The sequence below is a fragment of the Opisthocomus hoazin genome, chromosome 24, assembly GCF_030867145.1.
Source record: "Opisthocomus hoazin isolate bOpiHoa1 chromosome 24, bOpiHoa1.hap1, whole genome shotgun sequence".
Taxonomy (NCBI): domain Eukaryota; kingdom Metazoa; phylum Chordata; class Aves; order Opisthocomiformes; family Opisthocomidae; genus Opisthocomus; species Opisthocomus hoazin.
In genome coordinates, this window is record NC_134437.1 from 2,444,131 (window position 1) to 2,465,581 (window position 21,451).

Genomic DNA, 21,451 nt, shown 5'->3' on the forward strand with positions numbered 1-21,451 from the left:
ACAGAATTTCAGGCTCAGGGATTAAGGAGGAAAAAAAAGTGGAACATCACAATTAATACACTGGAATACCATTGAAGGCAGCAGAATGAAAGGTTTAGTCTAGAGACAGTTTGAGGAAAAATCAGCATTTATTTGTTGCCTCTCTGCTTTTGTTTTTTGTCTACCTAGCTGGCAAGTTTTGAAGAGGGACACCATTTTTCACCTCCCTTTAGTGTGTGTGTCTCACCATTACTATTCTTATTTCACTCATGTATAAAATATATCCCCACAGGGAGGTGGAGGTCTGTTGGTAGCTGTTGCTTTTAGGAATGGAGTATTATCCTTTGTGTAACAGCAACAACCACTTTTCCTTGTACTACGTGCTCTCTGGCTTTCATAAATATCTAGAGTAATATGCCTATGTATTCAACAGACCATGTTCATTACCCTCTGTGCCTGATGGGGCACGGCTTCTGCAGGCCATAAAAACACCTGCCAGCGCGGCAAGGAAACCACCAGCACTGGCTTTCAGACCATCCCGGCTGCGAGGCCTGCGTGAGCTCTTGTGCTGTGAATTCTGCATGAATGCTCTTTTTTTCAAAAAGAGCAGGCTAGTTTTCTTGGTATTTCTGCAGGTATTTAACAGCTGGAGGGAATGGCAAGCATACTTATTTCAGGTTAGGTTGTCTTCATGATTCATCTATGTGATCACAGCATCCAAGCCGCAAAGGTAGAAAGAAGGGCTATGCCATCTGACATCATGTATGGGCCAAAAGACATCATTAGCTAAGGAGGAAAATGTTATGAGTCCAAACTCCAGCCACGTTGACTAGTACAGCCTGCAGACAAGCAGGCTGCTATGGGGATTTTGACTCTGTGCAAATGGCAGAAGTGAAAATAAATGTAAACTGCATTTTTTTTTTTCCTCAGCTTCTGCTCCAGAACAGCAGCCGCAGCCTCGCCCCTATCAAGGTGTCCGTGTCAAAGAGCCAGTGAAGGAGCTATTGAAAAGGAAACGGGGAAATGTTCATAATACCAGTGCAACGGCAGCTACAACGGTAAAAGAGAAAACAAACAGAGGCAGAAAATTCTTCCTCAGTAGCTAAATGATTGACCAGCCCTGGCACCAGCTGGCAATGAAAGAAATCTTTGCACCTCTAAAACATTTTGAAGGCAACACAGCCTCATGTTATCTGGAGTTACCGTTAAATGTGTCTTTACTTTAGGTGGAGTGCCTTTAGGGTGCTGAGCACCTTCAGTCACCATTGCCTTAATGAAGGATGAAAGTGCTTTGCACTTGTCAGGATCTAACTCCTAGGAACAGAAGGTGGCTTGGAAGTTAAGCAGCATGTTCAAGAGCACAACAAGAGATCAGCCAGAGCCATACTTGGCAATTTGCTTCTTAGTTTCAGCCTACCTCTATCTGTCCTCCCAGGAGGAAGCAGATTGACTGGCTCCTCTCTGAAGAGGAATTCCTCTGCAACACAAGGTTTAAATACTGTTTAAGACGCCCTGGAGCTGAAGGGACATGTGGATTTTGGCTAGGCCCATAAACAGACTGGGGTCAGTTCTGCTGGCCCTTCCATGGAGGCAGGTGGGGACATTCAAGCAGTAGTTGATAACCAACCAGTAATAGTTCTGTTTCTCGGTGCTTCTCAGAGAGGATTGAATTTAATGCTTACAGTCTTAATCTGTGGGTATTTCTCTTCTCTCTTCTAGGTGGTTTTGCCCCATCAGCCACTTCCTTCCTATTCACCAATGGGTAATGTTTCCCTATCTTTTTAAGTGTTTGTCAGCCCTGCTGCAGGGAAGACTATGCTGAACTGGGCTTTAATCCTCTCCTGTTTTTTAGGCCAGCCTTGCATTGATATGGATATTGCTGCCTCTGCATTGCCTGTCACAGATGAAGGAGCACTCTGTTCTGGCTGGATCTCACAGCCCTCTCCCACATCCTTACAGCCTTTAACTCAGTGGACCACTTACCCTGACTATGTGTCCCACGAAGCAGTTAGCTGTCCATACACAGCAGATATGTATGTTCAGCCTATGTGTCCCAGTTACACACTGGTTGGACCTTCATCTGTTCTGACCTACACTTCTCAACCACTGATCACCAATTTTGCAGTAAGTCAAAAATAACTAGGTATAAATGACAGCAAATTCCCCACCTTCTAGCAAGAGCTATGGGCAGTGCTGGATGTAATTAGTATGATTGATTTAATTACTATAATGTTGTGTGTCTTGGCATCGATGCCACATAGTTGTTCTAGCACTGGCCGTGTCTGCACTGTGCTGGATGTTAGTATGATTTCTGCAGGACAAAAAGTTGTGATTGTGCTGAAATCAGGCATGCCTCACTGCCATTTCCCCAGCTCTCTGCACTCCTCCAGACTTTCCACGTTACTAACACATACACTGTTCTTTGCTGTTGTCCTGGGAAATGAGTCATCTCTCATCAAGTCAGCAGCAGGGCTGCATTGCCCTGAGTTTGTCCAAGTCTGTGAAAAGTTATTTACAGAAGGTGAATACTGTTTGCAGCTGAAGGATAACCATGGGGAATTTTACATTTACTGTTGTCATCAAATCCAACTTGAGGAGCTGTTCATCTTGGATTTGGAATACCTGAGGAAGCACAATTAAAGTAGTAGTTCACTGAATGGATGCACATTATAGTCAATAAATGCTGTTGTCTGGACAAATGCTTAGGACACAGTCCTACCAGAGATCTGAGCAGCATCCAGGGGATTCTTCAATATTTAACTCCAAACTTGAAAAAAAAAAAAGGCAAATGGTATTCCAGAAAACACATCCACCAGGTGAAGCAGGAAGAGTGACTTGGCAATAAATGTCTCAAAAATGTCTATTTAAAGATGGAAGAGCAAGGTCAAAATAGCATGCAAACATAGCAGAATATTTGGTTTCAGGCTAGACAGAATCTTTTTGACTGACCTGAGGTGATTTGTTTTTTCTTAGAGGAGAAGGGTGGAGAACTCTGTTTCAATTGAACTCAAGCAGTTTATTTTTCTTCTAATATTTCACTTCAGCAACTGAGACTGACCCACCAAATCAGCAAAGGCTCGTGCCTGCATCCTGTGGCCTTCACTGATGAGGAAGGGCTGTCATTTCAAATGTGACTCTTCCTTGGCTGATGGGCTGGTCAGGATGGACTCTCGCAGAGGGCAGCATAAGCTGCCCTCAGCTTTGTGGCAGCAAAGTTGTGCCCATGCATTCATCTTGCAGGAAAGACTGTCAAACAAGGCAGTTTTCAGCGCAGGGTGCAACTGTCTCTTGTGCTTGCAGTGAGGGTGGGAGTGGGAACAGAAAGCTAGAGGGAACTTGACATGAGTGTGAGCTACTGGCAGCAAGTACCTGGGACACCCACAGCCACCACTCTCATGGGAGCCAGCGTGGGAAAACTGTCACACTCAGTGTAACACTTTACCCAGAGAGAAAGGAAAAGGGATGTTAAAAGTGAAACTGAGCATCCTTATTCTGTTGGTTTGTGTTCTTCCCCCCACCCCACCTGGCCAATTGGTTTGTTTTGTTTTATTTCTCTTCTATTTTAACAGCCCCGAAGCACCACCCCCGCTGCAGTGCCTCAGCTCGAGGTGACGGATCAGCAGCCACCTCTCACATACTTCCCATGGGCACAGCCACTCTCTGCGCTGCCAGCCTCTACTTTGCAGTACCAGCCAGCTTCTTCCCCGCTTTCTGGGCCACAGTTTGTGCCCTTGCCGATCTCCATTCCTGAGCCAGCCCCCCAGGAGCTGGAGGATGCCAGACGAGTCATCGGCACATTGCCTATTGAAAAGCTGCTTCTAGAAGATGAAGACAATGATACGTATGTTTTAAACCATGCTCTCTCTGTTGAAGGGCTTTAAGTTGCACATCTGGGGCCTGATCCTCACCTACTCAATACTCCACCTGACACCACAGTGAGTGCTGAGTACAGAGGAAAAGCAGGCTTGGGGATGGGGTGGGAACTTTACTTGTGATTTTGGTGTCTGCCTCTAGCACAGCATGACTTGAGTATTGTGTGAAACTTGCTTTGTCCTGGGGCCCAGCACAAGATTTATCTGCTGTTACAGTTCCTGCTACCTCTTCTAGGCAGGCTTTTGATATTGGGTAGTTCTTGTGCTCAGCGTCAGCACGAGGTGACTTTCATCCTCAGACACGTGGCATGATCTCAGATTGACATATTATAGTGTAGCCATGGCCAACTGTAGCATTTGGTGAGGGTACGCTTGCCTCTAAATATTGGCAAGATCTAGTTCAACATGACTGCTTTCCAGAGCTCAGTGTAAATGCCTTATGTATGTGTCTTTGCCCTGTCCATGAAGGAGTCTCCACCTGATCTAGGCTACTAGAAAACATTTTTGGGGCCTGAATTCACATTTGTCTTTCCTAAATTGAACTGCTTCTTTGGAAAATAGGAAAATGTAAAGTGTAATTTTGTTTTACTGGTGCAGGTAGGTGTGTTAGTCTGAAGAAAAGAAGTCAGTACAGCTGAACTAAATGCCAGTGCAGTCAGACATCTCTATTCACAGAGAAACAGAAAGTAGCTTAGATGAAACATTTGAGTTCACACAAAGGTGTAACTTGAAGGTCTCACCTTGTCTGTCATTGGGACACAGCCATGCAGGTATGGGACAGTGGTTTAGAGTCATAGTCTTTCAGCTGCAGAATGTTTTCGGACTCTAAAATGTCCATCTTCAAGATGGGGGCCTGATTTTGTGGCTGGCTGGTAATGCTGCATGTTCTACCAATGGACAGATCCTGGTCCCACTGAAGTTACCAGGAATTTTGCTTGAGTCAGAATTGCAAGACATGGCCCTATATCAGCAGATCATTGAGAAGACAAGGTCTTCCAAAATCTGGACTTTAGTCTAACAAGGAATTCATGGCATTGCTGTTAGCTGGCAATACTTTTGTTTGTTCTGTTGCATTTGAATGAAGTTGGTGATGATGTGCTGATGCAAGGAACCTTAGTGACCTCTCTTGTGCCTTACTGCTAGAGAAAGTTTCTTTTTGCTGTAGTCTCCCAGCCCCACAGGTGCACACATTTTAGTTTTCTGATTTTCTTTCCTCGAGTAGCTTTTACAGCTTTTAACAGCTGTAAATACTATTGTTGATGTTCAGGAGTGCCATGCCACAGACAAATATATTTGCAGGAGATACATCCCCTTCTAACTCTGCTTATTGTTTTCTTAACAAACAAGGGATTCTTGGCTGGTGAATACAATTTCTCTGGGTTTTTCTGCTTTCTGAAGCCCAGGATCCTTAGGTGATTTTAATATTTGCAAATCTAACTGCAGCATAATTTATTTCACTGTTTATCACCTGGTGTCCAGCACTCCAGTTGCCACCCAGGCAATATTTCAAGTGACCTTACAGTTTATGCCTGAGTGAGGTTTGCGAGCTCAGGTTGAAAGTCTTGAGGACTTTCAAAGCATGTTTTGTTATACGATAATGACAAATCTGGAAGACATAAGCAATAGATCATGTAAGTGATCACAAAGTTGTATGAAAATAGCAGGATTTCAGGTGCATTGAAATTAGTGGCTTAAATTTGCAGAAAAACCCAGCAAAGAAATTAATTAGGAGGAGCTTAGTTCACCACTGCTTACTCTGGTTTTATAAGTACTAAGACATGCAGTAGCTAAAACTGGGATAACGCAGTTGTGAATCAAGCCTGTGGTTGCTAAGATTGCTTTTAAATTTCTTTCACTCCATTGTATGTAAATTCTCTGTGTGAATATAAAACAATGATGAACTGTTGCAGAATTTCTTTCTGGGTTGTTCTGGTTAGAAAAAGACAAAATCTTTTTCAATAAAGATCTACAGTAACTTTTATATGCCTAGAGTGTTTTATTTCCTGTCGAAAAGGGTAAACCAGCATTGGTTTAGCAATCAATTAGCTCAACAACGTATGTACAGCTGAGAACTGCAGATTGATTAGCTGTTAGACTTTCTGCTAATCTTGCACATTAAGGCAGACAAAGGAGGAGCTCTGTGATCCACAGATGACCTGGAGGCACTGTGTGCTCAAGCAGTCCTTCTGCACAGAAACACTCCTGCAGTTCAGGTGTTAGTTCAATCACTACTATCCTCTGTTGGCATCCCTGGAGATGTGTGGGTGTGCAGCCACAGGTAATGCTGAGCTTGCATTTCTACTTCCTGAAGTTGCAAGTTGTGACTCTGGGGTACAAAATTACCTGAGGGAAGAAACCACTGCCTACGGCCTTCTGACTAAACAGTATCAAATGTTGCTGTCTGGAGTGAAACAAAGCCAGGGACTGGTATAACTGCCTGTAGGATGGTCTCCTGCTGCACAAGGGGGTATTGCAAATCTACCTGTGCATGCCCAGCGCCCTTTCAAATAGGACCTGGGGAAATGGATGTGGCGAGTAAGCTCTGTCTAATTGTCTCCAACTCCAGCCGTAGAGCCAGGCAACCAAAGTGAAGCAGTGAAGTGTTTTCCCTGTCGCTAAGTGCCACGTCACAAGCAAGCCCATAACTGCTATGGGTTGTGACAGCTCTTTGTCAGTCCCGCTCACCAGTAGTTTTGATAAAGATGTAGAGCTTAACAGGCTGTTTACAAATACACTATTTCAAAGGGGCTGTTTGTTACCCTGGATGGTGAGATATCACCATTGCATACAAGGCCATATCGCCCCAATAAGTGATATGATATGGTACACTGGGCCCCAACACTAGGCTTTGTGGAGGACTTAGATACCTCCAAGCACAAGGGCGAATCTCACCTGAAAGTGCTGAAGTGGAAAGGAGACGGCATGGCAAAGCTCAGGAGTGCTGAGGGTGCATGAAAGCTGCAGTTATTTTGAGGCAGAAAGCCCTTTCCATGGGAGTGCGTGCTTTCAAAGTCAAGCCCTTTGGGGTTTACGTCATGGTTTTGTGGAACACTGGGTATAAAACCCCCAAAGTGGCTATGCTACCCTGTAAAACTGTTTGCCCCCAGGGTGGTTCACAGCCAAGCAGTGATTGGTGTCTTTATTTACTGTCTTAGAATTCTACATATTTATGCAGCTAAAGGTATGAGGGCATATACATTGGCAGCTGCAGAGCGCATGAAATTGCTGCGAAGACTTGATGCCAAGGAACACAGAGGAAAGGTAATATGGACCCCTTTCTCCTGCAGTGTTGTTTAGGATGGGTATGGGCTTTGCATGACTGAGAGCAACTGATGCCATGAAAAATCTAGCTCTGTCTCTCTGTTACTGCAGAGGAAGACTTGGGCATTGATATGCCTTGCTTAGGTGCCTCTGGCAGGCTCCTAAAATTAGGTGGAGTGAGAATGAGTTCTTTTCAGCCCATGGTTCACAGAGTGATCTAAGACAACACTGTTCCAGGAAAATTTGTATGTTGGCAGTAGTCTCTGAGGCTGAAGGTTTTATGAACAACAGATTTATGCTAAGAGTGCTGCACCTGACATAAACGGTGTTTCAAAAATGCTGGACTTGGGTTGTCATCCAAATTAGGGCCGAAGAACACTAGAGGGAGTTCAGCAGGAGCTGGGAAATGCCCCCCATCTCGTGATGCTGTGGGTTCTAATGTGTGGGATTCAAAATCTGCCTATGAACTCTCTTTGGTTTATGCACCACAATCCTTAGGATTCTAGATACTATTAATCCTAGACTGTGTTCTCCTGTTCGTTGTTTTATGATAGTGTCTGCTTCTAGACTCTCACATTTTATCCGCTGTGCTGCTATTTTCAGACTCCTCTGCTGGTGGCTGTCACTGCCAGGCAGCCAGCTATTGTCTATGATTTGATCCAGACAGGAGCAGATGTGAATGCTGTAGACAACAAAGGGCAGTCAGCTTTACATCTTGCTGCAGCGTATGGGTATGCCCAAGTTCTTCAGGTAGGAAAAGCTTTTATGGTTTTAATTGCTAGCAATACAAACCTACAATAAAGTCTCGATGTTGGTGCCTTTAAATAACTGCCTCAGAAGGCAAGGTGCCAGTAAGCAATGAAGACTGACCAAAGTCTCCTTTTCTATAGTGTTAGGAATCGACTTCCCAGGTTATTTGTGTTTTAGGCCTATACTTGCAGGTAACATCAGCCTCCTGTTACAGAGGAAATGGCTTAAGCATATCTGTGGGGGAAAATACATTCTTTCTGCAGATCATAGCTCTAAATTTGTAGATGGCAGGCCAGGCAGAGTAGACTTGCTCTGGCTTGAGCCCCCAGTGTTGTACTGATGCCTGCATTGGAGAGGGTTCCCCAGAGGCTGCAAGCAGCTGAGGGGTGCGTGGAGAGGGAGCAAAATAGCAGTGTGAAACCTCCTCTCTGATGTCAGTGTCATCCAGATGGGAGCAACACATGGTGTCCAGACTCAAGCCAGCTGAAGAGAGAGCAGATGTGACCCTGCAGACCGAGTCAGCACAGGCACCTTCAAAATAAGACACATTTTTCAGGTTTTATGCAAAACCAAGATCCATCGAGGAGATTTTCCAGAGTGTGAGAGAAACTAGACACTCCTGTATGGCCAGAATCTACTAGATCTGGCTATGTAAGTCATGAAAGCTCTTCACTTCTCTATTGCTTCACCGATCTTTCTGTAGACAGGGTCTACACCTAAGTTGTGTGCCAGCCAGACTCCAGCAGCCCTGAAGAGCAAATTAGCACATTAGAAAAGGCACTGTGGGAATTTTTGGAAGGGATTATATACAGACAAGCATACTGGAATGTGTCTCTTAAATGCTTAGCTGTTTGCCGTAAAATGGAATTGATAAAATGTGCCTTCCTTAATTCGTGTCAAGACTGAGTATAGTCAGCTTTGATGCAGAGTTTTGTTTCAGCAGCATGGCTGCTGATGAGTTTACCTGAGGGCAGGGCACAGGGTCCTCTGAGGATGAGGGATGCGTCAGTGGAAGTGCCAGGGGGTACGTAGCATGCTGGCAGTCGATCTCAGGCATTCATTAGCTCTGCCTTGCACACGCCCTGGGTTAAGTCATGAGCAGGCAGTTAATCTGTAACATTACAAGTTCTTTGGAAAATAGGTGTTTCATTCAGTGAGGAAAAGTGGTTTACATCCAGATGATTCCAACAAAGCCTCCCAGAGTGCCTTGTGGTGGTTTGTGTTTTGTTTTTTGGTTTGGTTTGGGGTTTTTTTGCCCTGACATAAAAAGGGAAAATGCACACAGGCTTGCTTCTGGTGCAGTCAAAGCCAAGAAATGCTTTATGGTTTGTTTGTTTGTTTATTTATTTTAATTGTTTTTTTCTAAAGGGTTAAACATCTAGTCTCTAATCATCAGGCAGCTCAGAGTTACTTGTCAATATCTGATCTGTATATATTACATTATTGTTATGAAGAGAGCACAAGCCCTAACTGTTCTGGATAATCTTTCAGCAGAAGGATTCTGTCCTGTGCCTTGTCTAACTCAACAAAGTTCTGGATGAGTCACTGCACTGCAAAAATTCTCAACCAAGGTGCTGTGATGTGAACAACTTGCTTTATTCAACCAAGAGCAAAGAATGCATTGTCTATGACAATATAAACAAGGAGATGCTTGGCTGCATCACATTGAATCTATAATTTTCTTAAATTAAAGAGTTTCAAAATTTTTACTGTGCTAAATCCAAGCAATGCCAATCTCCACACCGCTATTTCATGCTGTTTATAGGCTTTGCATCCTCATTGCTGCAGGCATTCCAACAAGCTGTGGTTTTAACCTGTCACGCTGCGGCACATCTGCTGCACATTAAAAATAAAAAGGAAATAAATTCAGTCTGAGAATTTCCAGTTTCAGCAGACTTTTAGGTAATAAAGTTGGGTTGTACATGTAAGGAGAGATTTTCATTTATCCTTGCCAAGAATAATTCAGAATAAATATGAATTAGTGTTATTGGTGCCTTTGCGTGATCCAAGGTGAAAGTGAGGAGGCTAGCACTCTTGAGCTGGGGGCAGTGACTTAATTTTACTGTTCTGAACTGAGAAACCAACAGGATACTGTACTTTGGTGTGGCTTAGGAAACCAGTGAACATGATCACCTTGTGTAACCCTGAATGTCCCTGTTAGGAAATAGATTCACAGCACTGAAATCTAACGTCAAATAAAGGCTTAGTTTGTAGTTAAATGATAATTATCTGTTTGTTTGTTCTTACATTTTGTTAGTTTTGACTGATTTTGGATTGGACGGTGTTCTGCTGAACTAAAATTTTCCATTTCTCTGTTGCTTCTAGGTTATACTGTCACTAGCTTTCCCTTTTGATTTAGAAATGAAGGATTTTGAAGGTAAACTGATTTGTACAAATATTTTACAGTAGTATTAAAAAAAAACCCCACACCTGTATTAGATATTTTATTGACCGATGCTCATTGGTATTTGGTGGTGTGCTAGGAGGCCCAAGTGGCCTCAGAAACAGCCTGGGGCAGAATCGTTGCTGTACACTCAGATGCCACAGAATTCAACAGTGCTGATGATTCAATGGTGATTCAATGCATAGTTGCAACTGAGCACATGCTGGAGTGCCCCATAAGGTGTCTATACAGTCAATATGCTACTTTTGAAACCAGAGAAGGGCTGGTGCCTTAACAATACATGTGCAGAGATGCATACGCTCTCCTTGCCAGCCCTTGCTTCCTCTCTGTACATCAATATCTTCATTGGGAGTGTCATTATCTTCCTCCCATGCTTGCTTTCCCAGGCCATACCCCACTTCACTGTGCTGTTCTGGCCCACAATTCCCTGCTTCGGGATCAGGGTTGCCAGATGTTGATGGAAGAGCAGCAGAAAGATCTTCAGCACCGGAGTGAAGAACTGGAGTCCTGTATTCACCTCCTGGTGCAGTCAGGAGCCTCCATCTACAGCCGGGTAGGGGATCGGCTCAGTTATCCGTATGCTGTCTGTTTTTATGGGAACTCTTCCCTGCCCTGCCTGCTGCTTGTGCTGTGCTCAAACCATAGAATTGGAGAAGGAATGAACTGCTGACAGAAGGGACAAGCCTATTCCCCTTTCAAGTGACTGGTTGCAGAGTTAATTGCTGGCTTTTGGAGTTAATTTCTCGCAGCTTGAAGAAAACACTGGACACTAAGAGCGACACTGAAGGGAAAGAGGTGCTCCATATTAGCTGCAGAGCTGGCTGGGACTTTTCTCCGATGGGCTTATGTAATATTTTCAGGTTGTTCTGCAGAACGCTTCTGATTTTGTTTGGATTTTCTGCTTTTAAATAGGATGTGAAAAGCAACAAGACAGTTCTTCATTATACAGTCCAGGATGGGAACATCTGCCTTCTCAGATACTTCTTGGAGCTGAATGCTTATAAGTCCAAGGACTTTGTCAACAACAAGGTGAGTCAGGCCATGCATGGACAGGATTTGTGTGCACATCCACAGGCAGAAGAGATGCCGAGAGCAGTGCGAGAGCTGTGCTGTGGTGGGAGGCTGCATGCAGACAGAGGTGTTAGGAGCTCTGTGGAGTTCTGCAGAAACCAGTTATTCTCTTCCCACACACATTTTTTTCTGGAGGGAAAGAGCCACAGTTGGTTAACCTGAACTTTTTTCTTTTTTAACCTGAAAATGCATTTTCCAGTAAATAGACGCTTCACCTGGAAAGCAGTGCCTGGCTTGAACTCTAAGCTGTGTCGTGAAACACAGGCCTCTCTCCCAGCAGGCAGAATCTGACAGAATGAGCAAGTGAGATAACCAGGGAAGAGGAAGGACATGGGAAGTGGTTACTTGAGGAGGAACATGAACTTTACTACATTAGGCTGAAGATTGAGAAAACAGATCTGCAGTGATGCAATGATTTGCTGTTGGCAGCAACATAATACTGAAGGACAGCAGTTTAGGGCAGCCACGTATCAAGTAATTTCTCCCGTCAAACATGCTGTGCATAGAAGGGACAAAACTCCTATTTCAGTTAAGGGAGATGGTGACTCTTTCTGCCTTAAATATTATTTGCAAGTCTTCTGGCTCTGTTTGTGCCTGGGTACAAACTGGTTATTGTGATGGCTGCCTGCAAGTTTGAGCCTGGAGAATCAAAATATTCACAGGGCCCTCCAAGCCCTAACAGCTGCCGGCAGCAAGAACAGGAGACAGACACGTGCTACAGGCAGTGAACCAGTGGCTGACATTGCCAGGCAGGTGAAACATGGGTAAACCATCTCTATGAAGCGAGACAGCATCCTTGCTGAGCATGTGGGAGCCTAGGCACTGTGGCAAGTATATCACCTCTGATTCTGGAGGCTCGAGACTCTGCGTGAGGTATTCTGTACAACCCTGCTTACTGAGCTGAAATTTTGCTAAGGTTGGTTCCGCAGTGCAGCATTTCTGGAGGCACAGCCATTCCTAGGTTGTATAAAGCAAGCTAGAAACCTTCCCAGTGCTGCTGTTGTGTCACCCATCACCTTGCTGCCCCATACTTCACCTCTGAGCAGATACCAAGCAGTGACGCTATCTTGCAGATGTATCAGCTTCACCCATCCTGCTAAGCAAAAATCCTGACATTCCTGTGCCTTAGCTGAGACATCGCTCTGCACCATCAGCCAGATCTTTGGCCCTTGACTGGCTGCCCCCTCTTAGCAGAACTAAGTGGGTGATTCTGGCTGCTTCTGCAGAAGGGTACCCTTGAGCAGGAAAGGACAGAGGGAGGGGAGGGCAAGGCTAGGGCTCCCCGTTTTGAGAACGTCAGTGCATTAGCTTTTCATTTCAACAGTTTCAGTCTCTTAGCCTTGCTTGTACTCCCTAGAGCATTCACATGCTTGTGTCCATCAGAAAGGAACTGAATGTTTTCTGTCAACTCAGTTGCTCACTTGGGAAGCAGATACTAGGCAGCTTCACTTTTTTTTCCACTACAGATTTCTGTTGGAATGGAGGAAACATGTTTTGCTTTGTGTATGTGGGTAATAACACTGAGTTTTTGTCTTCATGTGCAGTGGAGGGCCTTATGCTGCCTTTTCACTACATTCTTTCTGTATCTTTTAAGACCCATTAGACAGGTGCTAGCTTGTCGTGGGAGTCTGCTGTTGTCTCTTGATCACAATCCTGTGAGAGCTTCCTACAGTGATAGGATCACCTGGAGTCTTCAGCCTTGTTGGTGGGCTGTCTGGCACAGTGAGAAATATGATGGCAAGATTGTCTGATACCCATCCTGGCTTTTTAGCTCTTCCAAGTATGAAGACGATGAGAAAAGAGGGATGCTGGAGTCCATGTTTTGGCTCTACTGGCTCACCCACTGCTTGCTGTGGTTGTCTCACTCCAGATCCATTTCCTTGTGGATTTCACAATGAGAAAAGCGTTCAGGTGTTTTTCAGCTGAAGGGCATCTACAGCCCACATATTGGTGCTCTGGACCATTGTCTCGCATAAGCCCTACTAAAGACAGTGGGAGGCTTCATGATCAAACATTGTCAGATTGCCTTGTTTTCGTAGCCCAGTGGCTGGATTTGGAAGCTATCAAGTGTTCTTGTCACAAAGATGCAGCAAAGAAATGTAGATGTTTCTCTTTTAACGAGAAGTCCTATAAAGACCTTGTAGCTATCCCTTGACTCTATGGGATAATAAAATCGATAAGGATCTGCAGGGCTTTTAAAAAATGCCTAAGATTTTCCTGTTTTGTTTTGTGCTTCAGTGTCCCTGATGTCTCAGTGGCAAACAGGTCCTGCAAATCATATGTATTCCTTTTAACAACTGGAATAGTAATACACATTCCAATTTGTGTCTAACCATTCCAAGTTCATGACAAATGTATGATCATTTCTGAGAGAAAAAACATACAGCTGCCTAAATGAGACTTATTGCAGACTAAAAATACCTTGTCTTACGCATTTGCTTGTTGGAGTTTTCTCATTTAAAACCGTTACCAGTCATACCTGACTAGGCAGCCGCACAGATTTCTACACGGTCTGGTGATACCAGAGTTTTTCTGCAACAAATTGCCGCGTCCTCGGTCCTGCGCCCCCCCGTGGCTTCCTGAAGAAACCGTCTGCCGTTCCCGCGCAAATCCCCCTGCTGGCAAAGCTGGAGTCAGTATGTGCTTAAGCAAGCCCTTGACCTCAGGACTCTGTTTAATGACAGCGCCATGAAAATAAAGCCCAGCACTACCTTCAGCGCTCTGGGAAGGAGCCAGGAGAAGGTTTGGTGCCCGGTATGATTTGTTTTGTCTGCTGCAGAGCCAAGCCACCTACAGCCCATTTTGGTCCACAGTACCCAAAGTCACTGAGGGACATGGGCTGCTGGACCTCTGGCCCAGCTGGACCACCGGGACGCCTTGGTACCTTACAAAGCATCTGCTTTTAATGCCAGGAGTTTGGTAACCTGGGAGGACTTGCACAGCCAAAGATGCCTTGTATCCAAGAAATAAGTCTCTGAGCCTCATGTATAACCTATACACTATTGGGTCTGGCTTTCACTTGTGTTAAGGTCTCTTTGCAACTTCCTGGCACTTGCAAGTGATTGTAAAAGGGAATAGTGGAGATGTGTGGAGCACAAATGGGTCTGCTGTTGTTGATCCTTGCATAGCCCACATGTGATGGGTAACACAGCATAATGTGTTTCATGTTCCTTAGATTGACTTAAATGTTTACCAGTAGAATAGTTCCTATTGTTTCTCCTGGATAAATATGCACGTTACGTGGCCTCTATCCTTCTCTTTTTCAATTAACTCATCAGGTCTCTGCTTACATGAGGGTACAATTTAGCAGGGAGTTGCAGAATGATTAGGAATGTTGCTGATACAGGACTATTTGTTACCTGTACCCAAAGTGCCTAAGCCACAGTTTGTAGTGCTCTATCAGAGAGAAAAATCTAAATCCACAAATCTCCTGCATGAGCAGCCATACATGGCAGAAACAGAGCAGGGATACTCCCTGACTTCCCAGTGAGTAATCGTGTGAGGCTTCTTCAGCTCTCGTTTCACAGGTCTCCATTCGTAGGACAATTCTGAGTAGGTAGCACAGCATATCATCAGGTTTCTCTTTTTTTTTTTTTCTTTCTTTTTCTTCCACTGCATTAGGCACATGGCAACACAGCTTTGCATATGGCAGCTGCATTGCCTTGTGACAAGAACCAGAAAGAAATCATCCAGTTGCTGCTTGACCATGGGGCAGACCCAAGCATCCGAAACTTAGACAACGATCAGCCAATCCACATGGCTCCTTCTGGAAAAGCAGGAGATCAGGTACATGATCCACGCTGATGCTGGTTGCTAACACATCTGTGGACACCACACCCATCTGTCCTTACCAGGGGAACAGTAAGGACAAGTTGTATGTCATGGGTCTGACTTTGCAGTGGTGTAGGCTTGGGGATTCCCCGCTTCAATAAATCCATAATCAAGACGCGCAAAGCAGTCATTAGCTGGTGCTTCAAATACATCTGGGGAGGTATCAATGTGTAGTTCTTTCATACTGGCAGCAAATCTCAAGTGATGATTGGGTTTCATATCTACAGGTATGAAAAGGCTCCTGGAGCTCATTGTAGTCTCTGATGAGTTTATACGTGTATTTATTTACACGTACACATGTATGTAAGTGTGTGTATGTATGTATTGGGGTGTCTGTATGCACAGTTTCTGACAGTATGTTATGAAATTCTACATTTTTTGGCAGGTTAGACATTTGCTGAAGAAAGGGAAAGCTGCGTCTGCATTCATGTCCTGCCACCGAAATGCCAGATCCTAGGTTGCCTGCAGTTTCTGGAATGGCTTCAACTTCAGCTTGCTGATTGCATGAGGTGTCTTAGAAAAACTGTGAAGATGGTTAACCAACATGTCCCTGCTCCTAGAGTCTTTAAACCAGGGTGGAATGACAGCGTTTCTCAACCTGTGGACCACGAGTAGCATATAAGATATCAGAAGATGAGCTTTAAAATGGCTGAAAACTTTGTTTTGTAGACAAAGTATACTAATAAACCTCAAGTATTGCATACAGGCAAGGAGGCAAGCAAAGTAAATGGCTGTTACATAAATAGGCAAATGTTCCAAGTACAACCAACCTGTGATTTGATGGCAACTGAAACCCATGGTGGTGATGGAACAAAAAATGGTAGTTTGGCTATAAAAGGTTGAGAAATACTACTCTAAGACATGCTCGAACTGTGCCTCTTGTTAGGTCCTGTACAGAGATACTGGTAGAAATGCAGAAGCCTTTGTGATGTGCAATTACCTCCATTGTTCCTGCCAGCCTGGGAATGCAGGAAACTGAGGGGAGGGAAGTGACCAGATGGAAGAGGCCAAGTCAGCCTGAGGAGTCACCTGTGGCTGTGTTTCAGCTGAGTGAACAGACATACGAACTCAAGAGCTCCAAGTGAGGGTTCCTGCAAGCTGCTACTACCCCACTTCTTAGAACTTTGTGGAAGAAAGCAGCTCTCCATTGCCACAGTCTCTCACCTCACCCCAAGAAAAGAAAACAGATGCTTGTAAGAGCAAGTACATGGGGCAGGTTCTCAGCAGCGTGGGTTTGTGTGGCTTCTGAGTGCTTCCCAGTGAAGGGATTTCTCTTTGAGACATCTGATCCAATCCAAGTCTCCAGCTCTGATGGCAAAGAATAGCTCTGGAAGCGTCTCAAAGTGGAAAGCTGAACCCTCACCTGAGCTAATGCCTGTGTAGGAGACAGAGGTTTCCTCTGGGTCTTCAACATCTTTTAGGCATGGACAGGGTAGAAAACCTTTGAGCCATGTGAGCCTGTACATGGCGGGGTTGGAGTGCAACGCGGTAAGTGCTCTCCTATTCCCATTCTTATCCAAGGGGACATTTTAATAGATTCTTCTTATTCTTTCTGTGAAATGATTTGTAAATTGCTGTGCAATCAGCTGGCAACAGTGTCTCTGCCAGGTCAATAGGATTGAAGGTAGATGCTTGAAGGGAGTGAAAACTGACAACCCTTTCACACAGGGTGTCTCATCTTCAGTACACGTTCTGAATTACAGTTCACTGATTTCGTGGTGTTGCCCAAGTTATTTTTTCTAACAGGACTGAACAATAAGATGAAGGGCAGATGTTTTAAATCCCTGCAGTAACTTCCTTGATCACCCACTGACTAACTCAATGGCATGGGGTTTTCTAAGGCACTTGTCAGTCTCGGAGACCTGGACTGTTTAAACAACTGTTTAGCAGACTTGAACAAAAGGTCCTAAGAAATGCAGAGATCGTCTCGACTTTCTCAGGCCTCCTGTCTGCTCTTTTGCTATCGCTTCTCACTACATCATATCTATAAACCTGCCAACATCCGCTGACAAAAAAGCACACATGTATTTGCATGTGTTTGCATAAATTTGCATATATCTGGGCATAGGCCAGCAAAAACATGTGCTCTTCTACTTTGAAGGGATGTTATAACAAGGCCTGAACTGAGTGATAACTGCATTGGTGAGTTACTACTGTGTGTCAAGACAAAATAGTCAATAAAACATCCATTTCTTGAATTTGCTAGCAATAAAACTGTGACCAGCATGTGGCATATGATGCACAAGGGAGAATTTAAAAAGCTTTTTGCCATCTAGAAACATCTGTGAGATGACAGAAGTCCTTTTGCGGCAAGTGAAAAAAAGCAGGAGTTTTCTAGAGTGGTGTATCTTTTTATTGTTTCATCTGCCTGCTGTTGGATGTTTAATACGGAGTAACGCCATCAGTGACTTGTAGTCTGTAAACATCACCGTCTCCAGAATATCAGGGTAAAGATCAGTCTGAGAAGGGGTGGATGTGGCTTCAACTCAGAGTTGATAGATGAGATTTGCAGCGGGAAGAACCCATGACCGACCCAGGAAGGATTCGTTCTCTCTACAGACACACCTGTGTTCAGCTTCATGTATTACAGGCCTGCTCTGAAGCCAGCCGCAATCAACAAGCTGTTCATACTGTCTTTGGACTGGACCACCGGACAGCTGGAAGCTGCTGCTTCCCCATGCATGTAAAGAACCTGTCCCCTTCCCTGTCAAGCCAGCCAGTTCCTGACCTGTGTATCAAGAAAATCCTTTTTAAGGCTGAAAGGTGGCCTCAGTGTTAAGTCTTCTGTGCTGAGGTGAATTTTGTTGATTTGAGCAATATCTTAATTCACAGTTAACCCCTCAATTTTTTATGACTGTTTCAGGGGAAATGTACCTTTTATAACCTCAGCAGTACTGGCAGTGTGTGATACCCCTTTATTTGCACAGTTTATCTCTTCCTACCTGTGGCTTTGGTTAAGTTGCTTATAACAAAGGCTTTTTATCACCAAACAAATGTTCTGAAGTGGCACCATAGAAAAGTCGCCAGTCGGTTGGCAAGGAAATCTTTTTGATCAAATACTCCATGCAACTGGTAAAGAACCTGAAAATAAGAACCTTTTATTTTTTCTGTAATTGCGGGTTACTTCTGGATCTATTCATGGCTTTTGTAAGAATGGGGCGATCCTCATTTTTATGTAAACACAGGTTTATATAGGCTGGCAGAATTTCATCTGTCAGGGATTGATGAAGTGCCAGTGTTTCAGTAGTGCTGTGCCAACTCTGTTGGAGATATGACCCAAGATACTTTCCCTTAATCTCCCCCTCCTCCTTTTTTTGGTGGGATAGGAGGGAATAAAGAGGAGAAAGAGTATGTTCCTCGTAGCCAGAAAATGCACAATCAGCCTTTGAATAGTCTTACTCTGTTGGTTTTTTTTTTTCTTTCTTGTGTCAACAAGGTCTCATTGTGTCAACAGTCAGCAAGCTTTTACTTGCACTGCATATGTCACCTGGATGGAGTTGGGAAATGGTGTCTAAAAACATGTTTTCAGTCCCTGGCATGGAGGATTGCAAAACAACTGGAGAAAGAGCAGCAGAGAAATAGGAAGAGGCAGCAAAGGATGGAGGACAGGACTGCTTACTTAGTGGAAGCTTTTAGAGTCCAGAGACCCCAGTGCACAGAAACTTTTTGCTGGAAATATCCTTGTCCCAACAGAGCAGTTGATAATTTTAGAGCAGCCGGTCCCGTGCAGCATGAGACCAATAGCTGTTAACTATCTGCTGTCTTTAAGAACACACTGCATGCTCCCATCTCAGGACCTCAGCCACCTGTGAGCCCTGACAGTGTGGAATCTCAGTGGTGAGACCAGCCCAGTCCTTGAAGAGACAGTTTCCCCCACTGGAGAAGTGCTTTTTTTTCCTGGGTCAGGCAACATCCAAGGAGCAGCAATAAGAATGGTATGTAGGGTTCTTTACAGTGCTCATGCTCACACTCCCATTCCTAAGTGGTCATGCCTAAACAGCAACCATAGGTTCAATGATGGGCACAACCTCTCCACTGCACACCACAATCTTTGCACAGAGCAGCCCTATTTGGAGATGCAATGTAACCACTGATAGCTGTACAGATCTATGCCACAATAGACTGATAAACATGCAGTCTGCTGATAACGTGTTAGATTTAGATATCTGCCTGATGTGGAGGTGAGAGATATGTTGTTAGACTGTAACACTTCCTTGCTGGCACTGTTGTCTAGACTGGGATACTATTAAACTTGCTGTAAGATGCGTTAATATGAGCGCGCTCCTTGTTGAATGGTTACTTACCCTTCTCACATGCTCTTTTCTTTGCTGTATGAGAACAGCTCATGTCAGCTGTGTTGGCTTAGGCCAACGTTGCCAACCCATGGGGAGGATATGGTCACCCCATTTCCACTAGAAGCCTCAAATATCTTGCCTCAAACACGTCTTCTTTTGGCTCTTTCATGCTGGTGACAAGGGGCTTTGACATGTGGCTAAAGGCGTGCCCACTCCTCAAGTAGCCAGCGTGGAGCAAGCTGTGGAGCAGGCTGGGGCAGTAGAAGTGTAACACTCCAGTGTCCTGAGATAACACTCAGGGGCTGAGGACCTGCCAGCACTACTAAAATGACACCTAACAGAGTGTCTCTGCACAGGGGTAATCACACCTTTAACTGTAGCAAAGATACAACTGTTAATGCCTGTTTATAAGCTTTCTGTGACCAAATGTGTTCATTGCTTGGGCCAACTCTGAGATTAATTCGGTAACAGGGGAGAGGGGAAGATGCTTTTTGGAGTTGACAAAGTATTTTAAAGGAAGTTTTGGAAAAAAACTGCTACGTTACATAAGGTAAAGGAACTAGATATTGGAAAGGTACAGTTATCTCTGTGTGATCTCTTTGTCTAGCATGGCAAAAATGAAATGTTCTGTCCAGGGACCTGGACTGGACATGGAAAAAATTCCATTTTGAGCTCATGTAGAACTTAAAAGTGAAAAGAACCCTGGAGGCTGCATGGGAGGTAGTAGATCTGTTTTCTGATAAAGGCGGGGATAGAAGGTTGAAATGACTCTCGTTATATAAATATTTTTTAATGTCTCATTAAAAAAATGTTACTCTTAGCTCTTCATAAATTTCTCAGGGTGAGGAAATATTGGTTGTTGGTTTTTTTTTGTAGAATGAAGGAAGTCTCCCTATTTGCCAGCCAGATATGTGTCTGTTGCATCCTCGGCCCTATGGGCAATTTCAGCTCTGGGGAGAGGAAAGCTTTTCAGTTAACTGTAGTCTGCAGGAGAAGGTGAGCATACAGGTACTTGAATTATGTATTTGTCTTCACAGGTGTAGACAGCTTTTTCATTTGTGTTGGATTTAGTATGGAGAGATACTTCTTTCTGTCCAGTCTGGGTGCTCAGCTGAGAAAGTGGTGGCTTGCCAGTCTCCCTCATCAAGTGCTATTAAAAGGAGGTGAGACACAGTCTTAGAAAGGTCTGTGTTTATGCAAAAAACAAGCAATCCTCAGGTATGATAACTTTCCCATTATCTACTTAAAAAAAAAAAAAAATCATTTAGCTCCTGTTCAGTTGGTTATGCTACAAGGTGCAGAAAATGCGGTATCAACAGACCAAACTATACAAAGTGCTGCCAAACTACATCGGCCTCTCACTGAAACTCTGCCTTCATGGGGAAGCTGGTGTTGAGCAGCACCCAAAGAAGTTTAGCATTGGATTCAACCTCTCTGCAGGCCTGAGGGGCCTTTCTGGCACATGGCTAAGCCCTGAGCTTGCATGGAAAACAGAGGTTTTCCTTTTCTGCAAGAACTGCTAGAAAATATCATCACGGCAGCCTAGGCAGAAGCAGTGGCTAGGAAGCTGCAGATCCTGCTCAGAGCAGGGTGCTGCACAGCTTTCTCTCTGGATAGTGTGCTGGGTGCTGAGATAGGTAGAGACTTTCTGTCTGCTGAAAAGCGTAAGACCTTTCATGCTGCTACGTGCTCCGTGTGTAGGCTGCTGCGAGTCTCTTCCTCACCTTTGTGAGAACAGGACCAGGATCCTGGATCATTAGCAGAAGAGAAAAGCACTGACATTTAGCACAGGAGGAATGAACAGGCTTCAGCATGCATACCAAATTATTTATTTGTATCAAAAAGAGCTGGCTTAATGACATGTGTTTGGTAAGCCATCTTAGGATTTCTTTAAGAAACAAGAACAACAAACCAGGAAAAAAAACCCCAAAACACACCACAACAACAAAACACCCCTGACCATACAAGCCAAGAGGACTAATGTAGTG

General features: G+C 44.3%; 1 protein-coding gene across 1 annotated transcript; it reads left to right on the top strand.

Annotated features, from left to right (window-relative positions):
* Window positions 1-1,002: 1,002 nt before the first annotated feature.
* On the top strand, window positions 1,003-15,625 carry POU2AF1 (POU class 2 homeobox associating factor 1). The gene is made up of 11 exons (XM_009942255.2): window positions 1,003-1,037; window positions 1,699-1,741; window positions 1,832-2,103; window positions 3,549-3,820; window positions 7,007-7,112; window positions 7,716-7,862; window positions 10,188-10,239; window positions 10,653-10,819; window positions 11,179-11,295; window positions 14,959-15,123; window positions 15,554-15,625. The coding sequence occupies exons 2-11, from the start codon at window positions 1,738-1,740 to the stop codon at window positions 15,623-15,625; spliced, it is 1,374 nt and encodes a 457-aa protein (XP_009940557.2). The 5' UTR covers window positions 1,003-1,037; window positions 1,699-1,737.
* The last annotated feature ends 5,826 nt before the right edge of the window (window positions 15,626-21,451 follow it).